This window comes from Neofelis nebulosa, chromosome 9, assembly GCF_028018385.1.
Source record: "Neofelis nebulosa isolate mNeoNeb1 chromosome 9, mNeoNeb1.pri, whole genome shotgun sequence".
Taxonomy (NCBI): domain Eukaryota; kingdom Metazoa; phylum Chordata; class Mammalia; order Carnivora; family Felidae; genus Neofelis; species Neofelis nebulosa.
Genome location: NC_080790.1, coordinates 127,822,638 through 127,840,167, shown reverse-complemented (window position 1 = coordinate 127,840,167; position 17,530 = coordinate 127,822,638). Strand labels below are relative to the sequence as shown.

Genomic DNA, 17,530 nt, shown 5'->3' with positions numbered 1-17,530 from the left:
TAGAACACTTTGATGATCCCAGCGTAGATCTCTGATAAATGTTAACCAGTGTATTGATCACTGTGTCACCTAACACGTTTTACATTTATCTCCTATAATCGTTGTCTATTTGGTAGGTATTGCTCACATGCCCATTCTGTAGATGAGAAAATGGAGGCACAGACAAGATAAGCAACTGTTCCTAAGGTTATAGAGCTAGTAAATGGTGGAGGCTGAATTGAGATCCAAGAAAGGGGCTTGTGGGTTCTAAGTCGTACTTAGGTCCCCTAGAGGAATGTATTTTTTCACAGAGAAGGACGGTCGGTAAATTACATAATTTATAGATTGTGGTCCACTTAGACAAAATACCACCTGCCCTGGATGATGTGACCAGAGCTGGGTGGGAATTGAGCACAGCGAGCAGAAGCCGGGGTAGCTGGAGGTGTTGGGGGAGCTCAGACAGGTCGGCCTAGGCCTGGTCACACTTGGTGTTGAAGGAGCTGATCTGGAGTTTAGATTTATTTCCTTGTTAGTTTCTCAGCCTTGTACTACTGGCATTTACTCTGGAGAATTCTTTGTTCCGGGGACCGTCCTGTACCACCTAGATTCCATTTGCAACAGCCAACCGTCAGATGTACAAGGTGTGGACGATGAGCAAGATGGGTCTGGGCGCTGTGTCTTGGGGGCTGGACTGCAGTGGCAACAAGAGTGGGAAGCTGGTCCAGATGTGGTCCAGAGAGGGGTGGTGGTGGCTCGGGCTGGGTGGGATCTCGGGGGTTGGTGAGAGGTGATTGGATTCTTCTCCGAGGTGTTCCCCACTGAGGGACTTGGTGTAGCTAATCTTAACTGCTAATATCCTCTCGCATTCCTTGAGCGTCTCCAGATGTGAGGCCCCTTGCGTGACATATCCTAACATATTTTTGTTTTACAGATGAATGAAATTGAAGTATGTCCAGAGTGTTACCTAGCTGCTTGCCAGAAACGAGATAACTGGTTCTGTGAGCCTTGTGTGAGTTGTATTTCCTTTCCTTACTTCATTTTCAGAACTCGTGCCTTAGAGGACTACCCAAGGCCCCCTTTTCTGGGTGGCTTATTTGATGAAACTTTGGGAGAAGATTTTAAATAACTTTTTTTTTTTTTTTTTTTAAACCAGTAAAGTAATGGCAGAGTGAAAGTAATCCAGGTGGAATAAACATCTGGGGCTGAAAATCCATGTGCCAGAGGGAGCACTGTGATTTCCTAGGTTTATTAACCGCGGGCAGACTGCAGGCTAGAGAGCAAAATGGGGCTCATTAGGGAGAAGGCAGTGAGGTAGTGAGAGTCATAATGAAGTGTGTTCTTTGATGAACCTGTTTTGAGAGAATTGGAAGTACGCCTCTGGATTGGCTCTATGGTGTTTCCCAAGTGGGCGGTTTGGGGTGGGGAGATGGGAAGAGATAAATCACCCTGTTTTCTTCATCCATCTGTATTTTCCAAACCAGTGTTCTGCAGAGAGAAGGGTGTTCCCAGGGTGGGCTGGTGGGTGAGTGGAGGTAGGGCTGGAGTTTACTGGGGGGCGAGATTGGGCAAGTAACGTGGAAAAGTGAAACATAGTTTACGTCTCTTCCTGCCTTTGGAGATGAAGCCCCTGAAGAGTTGCAGCCCTCAAGAGAGAACAAAGGCGGCTCATACTGCCCTTATTAAATGCTGGATACAATGCCCATTTAATCCTCCAGCTTAACAGAGGGTGTAGGCATCGTTGTCTCCATGTCGCAGGGAGAGGTGGACACTCTTGCTCACGGCCACCTAGGTTAAGGGCGGTGTGTTCAAGCCAGTGTTCCAGCCTCATCTCGTCTGTGGTTCGTTCTTCCCTGTTTTCTCCGTTCACCCCAGAACCAGCTTCGCCCAGGCCTCCTGGCCTCATGCCCTCCCAGGGAAGCCCATTTGGGAGACCCTGCGTGGAACTGCTCCTGTTCAGCTGGTGGCCTGGCTGTCTCTGCACATACGGCAAGCTTTGTATATGGCGCGTCTTGCTGTCCAATACGTACAAACTCTGGATTTTGTTTTTCTTTTCCCAGAGCAATCCACATCCTTTGGTCTGGGCAAAACTGAAGGGGTTTCCGTTCTGGCCTGCAAAAGCTCTGAGGGATAAAGACGGACAGGTTGATGCTCGTTTCTTTGGACAACATGACAGGTGGGAGTCAAAACTGGCTGCAAATGTACAGCTTTAACTGAACCTTCGATAACTGTGACGCAAGCAGGGGGCGGAGGTATTATCGCGTCGTTTATTGTCGCGACACCAACCAGTGATCTTGTAGTTAAAAATACTGCCCTGTGCTGCGTTCTGGCTGATAATGTGTGTGGGCTTCGTTTTTTTCAGGTATGTGAAGAGAACAATCATGCTTTCGTAGTTGCGTTGATGAAGCTGGCACCAGAATAGTTTCCGTGGCTATTTTAAGTGGTGCTGTTCTTTTTAAATTTCGTGGAGTAAATTGAACCACCGCACAAATTGCTTTTCAAAATAATGCTTTCAGGGATCAGAAGTATTTCCACAGATTGCCAGTAAATGAATCTCTTATCATTGTGCTGGGTGGTTCTCTCTCCTGTTGCCTTTTTCTCTTAAGCCAAATAGGACATTATAAGAGGTGGCTGTTTTAACAGGTGGTAGCCCTCCCCCCACCCAGCGTTTTCTGCCCTCCCCTCTCCCTCGCTCGGAGGGAAGTGAATTGTTCTAGCTCTTAGCAGTCTCCTATCCTGTGGGCTTGAGAACAGCAGGTGGACCCAGATGAGCAGCAGTCATGTTCTCTTTTAGCAAGTTATGTGAGGATCAGATGAGGCAAAACCCTTTCCAGGCGGCTACCAAGCGGTTTGAAAAAGTGTTTGAGTGTGTTGGGGGAGAAGACTTAAAACTCTGGGGGCGCCTGGGTGGCTCAGTCGTTCAAGCGTCTGACTCTTGATTTCAGCTCAGGTCATGATCTCATAGTCCGTGAGTTCGAGTCTTGCATTGGCTCTGTGCTGCCAGCCTGGAGCCTGCTTGTGATCTCTGTCTCCCTCTCTTTGCCCTTCCCCAGCTCGCGGTCTCTCTCAAAATAAATAAATAACCTGAAAAAAGATGTATCCTAAAAATTATACACACCGATAGAATATACAGAAAGTACGGTGTATAATATCAAACACCCGAGTCAGAGCTGTTGCTCTGTTCACTTTGCTTGTTGCCTTGCAAATAAAGACAGAAGAGTGATTGGTAATCTGTGAAATCATTTACTAGGAATCCTTTGTCTGGAGGCAAAGTGGAAATTAGCTGGGATGGTCCTGGGTTTGATAGGAAGTCTTTTGCTCTATTTGATTTTGGACACTTTGCTGGAAACCTTTTGGTGCTGCCGTGGGTCAGGCCACGTGCTGGATGCTGGGGATACGGGAGTGAGCAGGACATCGTCCCTGCCCACCCGAAGGCTGGCATCCTAGTGGGAAAGACACCCAAGTAAATACCCAAGTAAACACACAGGCAAGGTGATCTCAGGGCGGGGGCTTAGAGAAGATCTGGGTGGAGGGACAGAGCCAGCCTGCTGTTTCTTGGGGAGAGCTGGGACACAGTGTGGTTTGGACAGGAGAGGGGAGGAGAGGATGGTAAGTGATGGGTGGGGAAGGGGGCAGGGTCTGGATCACACGGGCTGTGGTCAGATTCTGCCTTTGCTTTGAAGGGCAAGAAGAATTCGTGTCAGGCTGTACATGCCAAGAGTTAACCATCTTGATGCTTCGGGATTATTCTCGTTCTGTAATATAACCCAGTGTGGATATACTGGGGATATAGGTGGGTGGGGGAGATCCGTGCCTGCCGCCATGTACCAGATACGTCCCAGACTCTTAAGAGTCTTGGATTCTGTTCTTAGCTGAGCCCACTCTGCATGGACATCTTACTCCTGCCTGTCAGTTCTGGACGGTCTTGGGGGGCATGAGCTCTGCCAGCCCTGTTCCAGAGACCATTTCCCCAGAACTGGACGGTGTAGGTTGGTTCTGGGTGGGAGCTGTCGTGGAAGCTGGGCCCCTGCATTGGTGAAAAAAGCCAGCGGCCCATGTCTGATGCCCATGACGTTTGTCTAACCCCCTCTGTCTTTTGTTCCCTCAGAGGGAATGTGCCCAGCTGTTGGCTCGTTTTGGGTGAGGGGAGCCCCTTACGGGGAGCGATTAAGGGCACTCCATGGGGATGGGTTAGGGGGTGCAGGAATGAAGTCACTGAGAGCTTGGGGGAAACCTGAAAGGAGGAGCATCCCTTCCTCCCAGGAGATGTTCTTTTTATTTTTATTTATTTATTTATTTATTTATTTTTTAATGTTTTATTTATTTATTTATTTTTATTATTTTTTTTTTTTTAAATTTTTTTATTTTTTGGGACAGAGAGAGACAGAGCATGAACGGGGGAGGGGCAGAGAGAGAGGGAGACACAGAATCGGAAACAGGCTCCAGGCTCCGAGCCATCAGCCCAGAGCCCGACGCGGGGCTCGAACTCACGGACCGCGAGATCGTGACCTGGCTGAAGCCGGACGCTTAACCGACTGCGCCACCCAGGCGCCCCAATGTTTTATTTATTTTTGAGACAGAGAGGGACAGAGCACGAGCAGGGGAGGGGCAGAGAGAGAGGGAGACACAGAATCCGAGGCAGGCTCCAGGCTCTGAGCTGTCAGCACAGAGCCCGACACGGGGCTCGGGGCTCGAACTCACAAGCCGTGAGATCATAGCCTGAGCCAAAGTCAGACGCTCAACCGACTGAGCCGCCCGGGTGCCCCTAGAAGACGTTCTCAAAGCAGAACTGGCCACGCCCAGCAGCCCAGCGCGGAGGCTAAAGAGAATGGATAGGCTCTTTCTCCGGGAGCAGCTCTGGGGCTGTGGAGCAAAACAGCAGCCTGGTCCTGTGCAAGCAAAGTAGGTCAGGAGAACAGAGTAAGAAATGTCACAGCCCGTCACGTGTTCATCGTTAAGTTAATAAATACTGGAGCAGGTCCCGGGAGGCTTTTGTCCAGATCAAGGCATGTTCGGAATAGTCTCCTGGCGTGCTTTTTTGTCCCTTAAGAATGTTTGCCTTCTTGGGATTTGATTTCACAGACACACACACACACACACACACACACACACTCACACTCACGATACTCTACAAAAATCCAGGAGATATCTTATTAAACGCACAAGAGCGAGCTGGCACGAATTGAGTGCCTTCTATGCACCAGGCACTGTTTCAAGTTCTTTTTGCAGCTGTGGATTTATTCCCATTTGACTGAGAAGAAACCTTGAGGCCCCAAGTAGGGTGTAGCTCAGCCCTGCGACTCTGTGGCCTCTCAGGACATTGACCCCAGAGGCTTTCTTTTGTGAAGCAGATCAAGTTTCCCTTCAACTGTGCCCTGGGCCTGCTTTAAGGAAGAGAAACCAGGTCCTGAAATCACTGGCAGGTACCTTCATTGAAGGTGCTTGAGACCTTGGCAGGAGACAGTTAAGGCCCTGACCCCAGATAGAAGGCGGGCGGGAGGGGACACAGTGACAGTGGCCCGCGGCCAGCTGGCTGGTGATCTCCTGGTGCTGCGGGGACTGGTCTAGGTGCATTTCATGTGCTCCCCTTGACCCCGTCCCGGGAAGGGCTCAGCCTCCATTTTATCGATGACAGAGCGGAGGCCAGCTCAGGGAAAGGGAAGTCATTTGTCCAGGAGCGGCGGGGGGACCCCGGCTGTTCCTCAGAGCCGTCCTGTCTCGTCCAGACTCCTGCTCCCCCAGTTGTAATGGCCGCGGACTCTCACCCAGAGGGCATCTGTCTCCTGCCCTGCCTCGTTCTTGTGGTTCCTCAGGTCTCTGCAGGATGACAGCAGCTAGTTGGGGTGATGAGAAGCTGGTAATTTACAGCACGCTGAGAGAGCAGTTAGATATTTTTGGGGTGTTTGGTTTTAGTTTGTGTCACGACCTAGTTATCACCATGAGTTGCAAACCTCCATCCTGTGCCCTGAATTTCACCCCACGCACACGCTTTTATTTCTCCGGGCCGTTTTCTCTTCAAAATAGGAACGAGATTCCAGCTGTTAAAACGTGGGTAGAATGTAATCTAAGTAGTCCATATTTTTTGCTTCTCTTTCAAATGCTGGAAGACTCGGCAGTGTGGGGGTCAGATTCCTGCACGGGCACTTGTGACGCTCCCATGTAGACGGTGCTTGCGTTGGACTGGCTGTGGCATTTCTACCTCCCCACAGCCCACTTTGCTCCCATCACTTTGTGTCTGGCTTGACTTTATGGTCTTTGAAATCCAAAAGGCCTCCTTGGGAATGTTCATTCCCGCCGGATTCCCAGCTATACATACGGGATGGAGGCTGGGGAATCGAATGTCATATGGTCCGCCTCCTGTCCAAACCCCGGAGCAGTGGTAGGCTATACTGCCCTCTCCTGCCTGCGTCCGCTCGGTCACTAATCCCAGAAAAACAGCTCATGGCTTCGTGAGGTCTCTGCAGAGCATGCTGGGATGTGGGCGGTTGGAGGCAGGCAGGCAGAACCAGCCGAGAATGGGGGGTGGAGGCCGTCCTTTGGTTAGTTTCCACATGAATTCTCTCACATCGAAGCCCTGCACCTCCTTTCAGGTTTACGGTTTTCCGGTGTTTCCGTCTAGTGCCTCGTAGAACCCCAGTTTTACGAGAGATACGAAAACTGTGTGTGAACGCAGAGGAGTGGGCTTCGGGACCAGTTCTTTCTTTGGAGGTGCTGTCCTGGAAGCAGTGATGTTTCCTTACTCTCTACTCACCCAGAGCCAAGAGGGGATTTATTATTCTTTTACTGGATTAAAATGACTAAGTCTATGAGCTTTTTAATGTTTTAGTGAAGATCGCTGTTCACATTCTGTCATAAGAACATGTCGTAAGAACATGTGTGTTAAGTGTGAACGGCTAATCATGTGTTAACCATTCAAACCAAGTCATTTAAAACGTTTTTTGGGGGGGGGCACCTGGGTGGCTCAGTTGGTTAAGCCTCTGACTCTTCATTTCAGCCTAGGTCATGATCTCACGGTTCATACGTTGGAGCTCTGCATTGGGCCCCGTGCTGCGATTGTGGGGCCTGCTTGGGATTCTGCCTCTGCCTCTCTCTTTGCCTCTCCCTCCTCTTCTTGTGCTCTTTCTATCTCAAAAGAGAGAAATTAAAAAAAAAAAAATTCTGTTTTGAGAGAGAACAAGTGGATGAGCGGGGGAGGGGCAAAGGGAGAGGGAGAGAGAGAATCATAAGCAGGCTCCACAGTCAGCATGGACCTCAACATGGGGCTCGATCCTATGACCTTGGAATCATGACCTGAGTTGAAATCAAGAGTCAGATGCTCAGCCGATTGAGCCACCCAGGAGCCCCCAAACCAAGTCTTATGTATGTATGTATGTACGTATGTTTATTTGAGAGAGGGAGAGAGAGAGAGAGAGAGACAGAGACAGACACACACAGAGCATGAGCAGGGCAGGGGCAGAGGGAGAAAGAGGGAGACACACAATCCAAAGCAGGCTCCAGGCTCTGAACTGTCAGCACAGAGCCCAAAGCGGGGCCCAAACCCACAAAGTACGAGATCATGACCTGAGCCCAAGTCGGACACTTAACTGACTCAGCCCTCCACGTGCCCCCCAAGTCATTTTTAAAGAATGGAGTATGTAGTTAAGAATGTCGACAGATATACCAGGCTAATTTGGTTTGCGTTAAGGAAAAAAATTCTGGAAACACCCTAAATGTCCATCGACAGATGAACAGATAAAGAAATCGTGGTAGATAGATCTCATGGGATAGTATTCGGCCTTAAAAATGATGTGACAACATAGCTGAGCCTGGAGGACACGACGCTAAGGGAGATCAGCCAGGCACAGTAAGACAAAATAACTGCATGAATTCCGCTTAGAGGAGGTATTTAATAAAATAGTCAGATTTATAGAATCAGAGTGTAGAATGGGGGTAGACTCATCGGGCATAAAATTTCCGTTACGATGAATAAAGCCGTGCCTACGTTAATGGGGCGTGTGGTACTCTTAAACTTACCGCAATAAAACCAATTTTTAAAAAACCTCAAAAAAAAATATATATAAATAAATAAAAGGATCTCTGTAAGGACCAAAGTTGACTTCAACTCTCTCTTCTGCACTTCCTAGGGCCTGGGTTCCAATAAATAATTGCTACCTCATGTCCAAAGAAATTCCTTTTTCTGTGAAAAAGACGAAAAGCATCTTCAACAGTGCAATGCAAGAGATGGAGGTGTATGTGGAGAACATCCGCAGGAAGTTCGGGGTTTTTAACTACTCTCCCTTCAGGACACCGTACACGCCCAACAGCCAGTACCAAATGCTGCTCGATCCCAGCAATCCCAGCGCAGGTGCCGCCAAGATAGACAAGCAGGAGAAGGTCAAGCTCAACTTCGACATGACGGCGTCCCCCAAGATCTTGATGAGCAAGCCCATGCTGAGCGGGGGCACGGGCCGTCGGATCTCCTTGTCCGATATACCACGCTCCCCCATGAGCACAAACTCTTCCGTGCACACGGGCTCCGACGTGGAGCAGGACGCCGAGAAGAAGGCCACGTCGAGCCACTTCAGCGCCAGTGAGGAGTCCATGGACTTCCTGGACAAGAGCACAGGTCAGCCGCGGAAGAAGAGGAAGAGGAAGAGGCGGGGGCGGGCGGGGGGCGGGGGGGGGGTGGTCCCCTGCCACGGAGGGCTTCCATCGGGACCACACCTGTCGGGTTCTGGCTGGCCAGCGTCTCAGAATCAAAGGGACCTCTATGGGGTTTTGCTCCAGTGGAGGACATTTAAAATTTTAAATGGGTGACCCAGAGGGATTTTTGCTGTTAGGAATCAAGAACGGAGAAAATCGGTCCCCAAAGGCCAGATGGAGGTCCTTCCTCACAGTGGGGCAGAGGTGGCCAGAAATCCTTGAGAGTTGAGAGCAGACGCCTCTTGGGCTATCACAGCAAAACTTCCCGTAAGAGTTTGTTTCTCAGGAATGTTACTTCAATCGAAAGACTGTTTTTCTATCCGAACTATACCTTCACGATACTTAGCGGTCCAGTGTTAGCGCGACAGGTAAGGTCGGCAATAACAACGTGTGCTCTCCCCAGAGCGCTCCTTACAGGTTGGTTGCCCTGATTGACACTTGGCTGTAGAATGGCGAGTGGTTAAGAATAAGGCTGCTGGTCTCAAATCCCAACTCTCCCACTCACTAGCCGCGTGGCTTTAGGCCAGGTACTTAATGGTGCTTGAGTTTCCTCACCTGTGATGTGACATAATAACAGACCTGACCCATAGGTTCTTGTTAAGGGTTAAATGAAGACGTGTCCACAGAGGGTCGGAACAGGGCCAGAAATAGTAAGTGTTGCAAAGATGTTGGCTGCTACCTTATTTCTTACTGGTGGTTGCTCAGCAAATGCCTACATGGATTCAGATTCAGATTCGGATTGGGAGAGCTGATGCGAGGGGGTGCTGGTCCAGTGTGAGGAAAGGAATGGTGACTTAAATTGGATTCTTTGTACCCAAATATTATTTGGTTGTCTGTTAAATACTTAGGAGATTTATTACTTCCACAAGGAAATGGGTTTACTCTCATTTTTCTTTTTTTTATGTTTATTTTTGAGACACACACACACACACACACACACACACACACAGTGCAAATGGGGGAGGGACTGAGAGAGAGGGAGACACAGGATTGGAAGCAGGCTCCAGGCTGTGAGCTGTCAGCACAGAGCGCCATGCGGGGCTCGAACTCACGAACTGTGAGATCATGACCTGAGCTGAAGTCGGACACTCAACCGACTGAGCCACCCAGGTGCCCCTATTATTTTTTTAACATGTATTTATAAGTGTTTATTTATTTTTGAGAGAGTGTGAGCGGGGGAGTGGCAGAGAGAGAGAGAGACAGAGAGAGAGAGGGAATCCCAGGCAGACACAGGACTGGATCTCGTGAACTGTGAGATCACACGACCTGAGCCAAACTCAAGAGTCGGACCGTTAACTGACTTAGCCACCCATGCGCCCCTTAAAGTCCTTTTTTCCAAAATATGATCCTGTTGCCAGTATGTGCTTGGATCATTTGGGGATTATGAGTTAGGCAGCCAGTGAGTACTATGTGTAGAGAAGGTGATTCCCCAATGTTCCCTTTTCTGTAAGGAGCCAGATAGTAAATATTTTGGGCTTTGTGGCTCTTTGTCCCTCACAACTATACAGCTATTCAGCACTGTTGTATTAATGAAATAGCCATAGGCAATATGTGGCTGTGACCCAGAAATTTGAATTTCATATGATTTGTGTGTTTCATGAACTCTAGTAACCCTTCGGGATTTTTCCACCATTTGCAAATGGCAAGTAACCCTTGTAGGCAACATAAGACTAGGCGGTACGCTAGATTTGGCCCATGGGTCCTTTTGCTAACTTCTGTTATAGACCAAGTTAGAAGAAACTCTTGAGTCCGTTTCCCCGTTTTACAGGGGGCAAAATTGAGGTCTCTGGAGAGTGGAGGGAGGCGCCTGTGCCCACAGCTAGATCCTGATGCTACATCCATTTTCTTTTCATTGCACTCTACTGCCCTCTGCTGTCAGCAGCGACAATAGCGTTTGGTACAAGGAGAAGTGGAATATTTACTGAAATGCCCCACAGGGAGGGTATCATTGAGATGAGATTTTGATTTATCCAAAATAGCGTTTAAAAAAAAAAAATCGTCATAGGATAGAAAAGTATTAGTTTTAGCAATAAAAATTTTGTAGCCAGCAACATAAAAGCTACACACTGAAATCAGTTATTAACTAAAACTTTTATGAGAGTTTAGAAACCTTCCTTTTGTTTCGCAGGCGTGTGGAGGAACTCAGTCAGGTGTCTGTAATCTATAGAACTTGATTTAGTTTTCTCAGGAGTACTTTGCTCAGCCAGAAGCCTTTTGCTCATGGTGTCCTGGATATGGATCAAAGCGGTTTATATTCTCAGTGATTGTCCTGCCTCCCCCTTGATCTAGACGTCCTGGCCTAAATCAATGCCTTTGGCGATATCTGCTTGCAGGACCTCGACTTCAGCCATGAATATGTATTCGGCTACGAGTTACAACGCCGGGGGTTGTCAGCACCCTCTGAACTAACAGTCCTTCGGTCTTGTAGCTGTACTGGGGGTTACTGTTTAGGGAGAAGGGAAAACGTCTTTGTATACTCCTTTTGTCATAACAGTACATCCTTGTCATACAATACTTGTTATTTATAGAACTGAAGTCACAGATCATTCCACCTCCCAGTCAGCCCTTAGATACTTGTTTCCAGGACTTATACTTTTCTTTTTTCTTGGTGCAAAAAAGGTGATTTTATTAAAGCATGGGGACAGGACGCGCGGGCAGGAAGAGCTGCTTTCCAGGACGTTTTTCTGTGTTGGTTTAGGAGTCATACTATTAAGTTGAAAACAGACATTTCTGGGGGTCAGGCAGGTATGGAGATGAGCAAGACTGAGAAGTGTGGTCACTGGGCTGAACAACACAGAGCAGAAATAATAACACTCTTCCTGATGACACGCGGGTGGGTGCTTGTATGTACCCACCCCAGCGGTCCTTACTCTTCTGATGCGAACTCCTTACACCCCACTAACAGACCACCACCTGACCTGTCAGAATGCTCTTGAGGAATGCCTTTTCTGAAGGGCCGTGGGGGCCTTCCTGCTGGTTCTTGCCAAGTGGGAATGTGGGCTCTGTTGCCTTATTCTCATGGTTCAAGAGAAGCCTCAGATACTTTTTTAAATGTGGACTGCCCCAACTTTTACATATTGGCTCAAATTTAAAATATCTGTGGGCTGCACCAAGTGCCTCCACAGACTGCCTGGTTTGCAGTATCTGTTGTAGACAGTTTTGAGATTTTTTTTCTTTCTTTTTCTCCTTCTTCTTCTTTTTCGATGTTTTATTTAAAAAAAAAATTTTTTTTTTAACGTTTATTTATTTTTGAGACAGAGAGCGACAGAGCATGAACGGGGGAGGGTCAGGGAGAGAGGGAGACACAGAATCCGAAACAGGGTCCTGAGTGGTCAGCACAGAGCCCGACGCGGGGCTCGAACTCACAGACCGCGAGATCATGACCTGAGCCGAAGTCGGGCGCTCAACCGACGGAGCCACCCAGGCGCCCCATGTTTTGTTTATTTTTGAGAGAGCACGAGCAGGGGAGCGGCAGAGAGAGAGGAGACAGAGGATCCGAAGCAGGCTCTGTGCCGACAGCAGCGAGCCCGATGTGGGTTGGACTCACGGACCATGAGATCATGACCTCAGCTGAAGTCAGATGCTCAACTGACTGAGCCACCTGGGCACGCACCCCCCCCCCCCCCCCCCTTTTAAGTCAGCTCTGCGCCCACTGTGGGCCTTGAACCTACAACCCCAAGATCAAGCGTCTCATGTTCCGCCAATAGTGCCATCCGGGCACCTGAGGTTTTGTTTTTTGTTTTTTGTTTTTTGTTTTTTAAGCTTAACCTTGTGTTCTGAATATTTTTCATGGTACATAGTCCTTCAAAATAGGAGTTTCTGTCCTGTCGTAGACTGTCCAGTGATGCTCTGCTGTGTGGCTCATCTGTGCAAGCCACCAAGAGTTGTGCAAGCTACTGCCCTTTGAAGATGGAGGTTGTTTCCGAAGCTTTATAAGTAGACGAAGTTTGGCGCAGAATCACTAGCTCCTCTGCCCCTGCCCCTCCAGAGTGCCGGGGTGCGTGGGAGGGAAGGGGCATTTTTTGCTAATTTAATTCTAAGACTCCTGTTTCATGGAGTCAGAATAGCACTTAGCACAGGCCAGGATCCTATAAACGTAGGTAATAAATGATGGGTTTTGGTCCGCACTTGTGAATTGTACATCAAAGTATAAAATCTGATTCAATTATTTGTGACTTCAAAGGCGATTAGTTCTTCCTTTGAGCAAGATTTACGGCTTTACAAAAGGATTTGCATCCGTGTCAAAGCTTAATCGAAACGAGCATTTCCAAATGTCTTTTTGCTTTTGAAAATGTCGAGCATGATTTAAAATCGAGTTTCTCGATCTCTGCCCTGCTGGCTTGGGCTGGACGATGGCCTGGTTGGGCCTCCCTGTGCACTCACTTCAGGGTATATAGCATCACTCCAGCCTCCACTCGCTTCATGCCCTTAGCACGCCCCTGCCCACAGTGAGGGCAGCTGAAAGTGTCTTCAGGCACCGCCACGTTGCCCCTGGGGGCGTAGTTGCCCCTGCAGTTTCTGTTGAGAACCCTGATGTTGACGTGCCGTGCTTTGGACTTTTAGCACTGAGAGCAAAGTTCTGATGCTTCATGTTCAGGTTTGAAGCTCTTCAATATGTTACATCGCATTTTGTGTCCTTTTTTTCCCTGAATGTAAACTATTGCTTTCAAATTTTAATATTGTGTAATGAATAGCATAGCACATAATCATACCCCGAGAGGTAACAAGGGCTACGAATTGGGTGTTCCTGGGGCGCCTGGGGGGCTCAGTCGGTCAAGCGTCTGACTTCGGCTCAGGTCATGATTTTGTGGCTCGTGAGTTTGAGCCCCGCATTGGGCTCTGTGCTGGCAGCTCGGGGCCTGGAGCCTGTTTCAGATTCTCTGTCTCCCTCTCTCTCTTCTGCCCATCCCCTGTTCATGGTCACTTGCTCACTCTCTGTCTCTCTCAGAAAAAAAACAACCCACAGACCAATTGGGTGTTCCTTCAGGTTTTTTTAAAACTTTTAGTTTTTTAACATTTATTTATTTATTTTGAGAGAGAGAGAGAGAGAGAGAGGGGGAGTGTGTGTGTGTGTGTGCGCGCGCGCGCGCACGCACGTGCATGCACACGTGAGCAGGGGAGAGAGGCAAACGGAGAGAGAGAAGAATCTTAAGCAGGCTCCATGGTCAGTGTGGAGCCAGACATGGGGCTCGATCCCATGACCCTGGGATCATGATGTGAGCCAAAATCAGGAGTCTGACACTCAACCTACTGAGCCACCCATGTGCCCCCTCCTTTTTTTTCAATTTTAGAGAGAGAGAGAGAGAGAGAGAGAGAGAGAGAGAGAGAGTGTGTGTGTGTGTGTGTGTGTGTGTGTGTGTGCGCGCGCGCGCAGGGGAGGGGCAGAGAGAGGCCGAGAGACAGAATCCCAAGCAGTCTCCACACTCAGTGAGGAATCCTGTGTCAGGGCTCGAACCCACAAACCTGGGACCATGACTTAAATTCAAGTCAAGGTTTTTAAATGTATAAATCCCATTGATAATTGCCATCGTAATGTTCTGTGGTCGAATGGATCACACTAAGCCTTCTGCTCCTTTCGAGGGAGGATTCTTTCCTTGACACCTTTCTGCTTATCCATATAGTTGTAGTTGTCAGTAGTGTGTAAACAGCACGTGCAGATGACAGAAATGATTGGGGGCATGTGAATGAAGGCATTTGGGAAACATTTCTTAGGGGAAGAAACTTGGTTTTATGAAGTCGTGTGAACGGGTAGGTTTTGATTTGTTTTCTTAATGCACATTTTATGTATGGACATCTCTTCTAGCTTTCTAATTCCCAAAGTTGTAGGTGTTTTTGGCTAGCCTGCTGTTCCACATTTTTGTCCCGGTGGCCATATACAAAGCCAGAGTTCATGTTTTCGAGAACATACCCGTTGAAACTCACTGGAGTCTGAGAATTCCAAAATCCCCGCCCCCTTCATTTACATGTATCTGTATTAAGAAATATATTTTTACACCTGTTTTAAAGATTTTCCCCCACAACAGAAACCACAGTAGAGGTAGTTTTAAACGGGCAAGATGACCCATCATCTAAATAACTCTATTTGACTTTTTTTTTTTTTTAACGTTGGTGACCCTACATGGTTAAAATTAAGATAAAACACAATCTAGCAGTATTAAAGCAGTATAAACGGATGTAAAAAAGGTCATTTGTTTTCTCCTACATCCCGAAACTTTCTCCTCATTGTGCCTCTCTTATACTCTGTGGAGTATGCTACTACCAAAAATATGTATACACTCATTTGAAGCTATGCGTGTGTTTTCGATAAACATTTACACATATTGTGGGCACTTCTGTACACACTTGATTTTTACCTCTCTCTTTCCCACACACATACCTTCGGGGACCAGTCCTTGTCAGATTGTGCAGATCTGTGTCATTCTTTTTTAGGGGTGTATGGTATTAATTAATTCACTTATCTAGTCTTCAGTTAACAGACATTTATACGCCATCTCCTTTTTGCTGTCATAAATACTGTTGCAGTGAACCTTCTGGTGTGCATATTGTGTCTGGGGCACATGACACGTATATGTAGGGGGTGAACTCAGCATTGGACCTTACCGTCCGTGTGATTTATAAATTTAATTTTGGGTAATTTCAGCATCACCTAATTGCTGTGCTAAAAAGGTTTTACGATTCCAGTGAGTATTCCCTTTCCCTCAACACTAGGTGTTATTTTTTGAAACAAGGTAATCACGTATGCGAAAAAGATGTAGGGTGGAGATAAATGTATCCACATCTATCTTTATTCATCTGTATCTGTATCTCACATGTTTATTGACCATTTGTCTCCCCCCCCCCCCCCCCCCCCCGCCAGATGCTCATTTATGTGTTTCTTTTGGATTGTTAATCATTCTTTTAGCATACCTTGTTTGTAGTCGCTGCATAATATCGAGAGTATTTAAACAGAAACGGCTGTCTTTTTATGAAGAAGGTTTTCTTTGGTTGCTCTTATTGCTTCTTTATTGCTTATCCTGACCTCTGTGGTGAGAAGAGAAATGGAAACCTCATTCTTCAGTTAATGATCTGATGTATTTGCTCATTCTGTAAATTTCTCGGACACCGGGCCGCATCCCAGGTGCCTGGCAGGGACCCTGCTGTCCTGGAGCTTACTGCTCACGGCAAAGGGGAGATGGTAAAAAGAGGCACTTGGCCCCCTTGGATGAGGCCAGCAGGGGAAAGGCTTTGAGGGTGGTGTTGGAGGGTTACCAGCCAGTATGATCGGGGTGGGGGTGGGGGCCTTTCCTGGGGAATTCTTGGAGTGTCAAGGCTTGAGTTAGGAGCAGATTTGATCTTAGAGGAACAGCACAAAGGTCGTGTGGCTGGAGATTCCTGAATGAGGAAAGGAAAGGTCGCATGTGTGGTTGGATTTTATTCTGGGGGATAGGACACCTCTAGGATAGTTTTATTTATTTATTTATTTATTTATCTATCTATCTATCTATCTATCTATTTATTTATTTATTTTTAAGGTTTTAATTTTAAGTATCTACACCCAAATGTGGGGGCTTGAGCTTACAAGCCTGAGATCAAGAGGTATGTGCTCTACTGACTGAGCCAGCCAGTTACCCTGCCTCTGGATGGTTTTAGATGGAGCTGTGGTTTGTGTACCTGGCTGTGGTGTGGAGGGTGCCCCAGGATAGGGGTGCAGTGGCAGGAGGTGGGGGGCCCATGGGAGCTCTTACAGGGTCTTGGTGGGAAATGATAGGCACGGGCAGTATTTAGCAGCCATTTTTTTCTTTCTCATCCCATAAGGAGCCATTTTAGACATTCCCTAACCCCCCCCCCCCCCCCCCAACAGTCTCCTGTGAATTTTTTCCTTAATGGAGATGAAATTCACATGACCTAAAATTAACCATTTGAAAGTGAACATCTCCATTACTCCAAAATAAAATCCCGTGGAGTAATTAAGCACTCCTCTACTCCCTGGCCACCGACCCCTCGTGACCGTCAGTCTGCACACGACTTGTATGGATTTGCCTGCTCTGGGTATTACATTTAAGCCAAATCATACAAAATGTGGCTTTCGTGTCGGCTCCTTTCACAGAGCGTATGTTTTCAGTGAATGATGCAGCATGCATCAGACCTTCATTCCTTTTTATGGCTCAGTAAACGTTCCACCGAGGACTCCAGAGTTTGTCTATCCGTCGATGGACATTCAGATTGTTTCCACCTTTGAACCGTGGTGAATAGTGCTGCGATGAACGTTGGTGTACCAAGATTTGAGTACTGCTTTTCAGTTCTTTTGGGTTTATACCTAGGAAGGGACCCTCATGAAATTTCAAAGTACTGATTTCTTTTTATGTACTGCATGTGTCTGTTTTATACATAAAAAGAGTAAGAGAGTTTTTCACCCCCCTGTTCTCCAGAACCCCCTTTGAGAATGTGTGCATTAGGCTGATAGCAGCGGGGATGGAGACCAGGGGGAGTTTGGGGGTATATTTTGGAAGCGGTGTGCAGGGAGGGGCCTGGCTGAAGAGTGGGGTAAATTGGGGCAGGAGAACAAGGGAGGAATTAGGGCAGTTTAGACGTGTTTGGCCTTGAACATCTAGGTGAGTGGTCATAGCGTTAACTGATATGGGGAGGTCGAGGCAGGTACATAGTGTTTCACAAATTGGGGAGGGGGGACGTGTGGCACTCCGGGGTGGACAGGGGCCATCGTGTTCCCCAAGGAGAGTTCTGCGTATTGGAACCCAGGGTTGCTAGGTGACCCCATGCTGTCCCTTCCCTGTTTACAGGAAGGAAGCATTTTAGTCCCAGATGTCCGTGAGGGGGTCCCTGCCCTTTGGTGGCTGCATGGAGAGTGAACCAGATTCGTCTCCCTGGGGAGCCA

At 47.8% G+C, this 17,530-nt stretch overlaps 1 protein-coding gene across 24 annotated transcripts in view; it reads left to right on the top strand.

Moving 5' to 3' along the window:
* Positions 1 to 17,530, top strand: part of ZMYND8 (zinc finger MYND-type containing 8) — a 126,481-nt gene that overhangs the window by 60,541 nt on the left and 48,410 nt on the right. For all 24 annotated transcript variants that reach the window (XM_058685856.1, XM_058685867.1, XM_058685868.1 and 21 more), the window contains 3 exons: positions 911 to 988; positions 2,037 to 2,152; positions 8,100 to 8,581. In XM_058685856.1, coding sequence (XP_058541839.1) covers positions 911 to 988; positions 2,037 to 2,152; positions 8,100 to 8,581 — 676 coding nt within the window. The remainder of the gene's footprint in view (positions 1 to 910; positions 989 to 2,036; positions 2,153 to 8,099; positions 8,582 to 17,530) is intronic.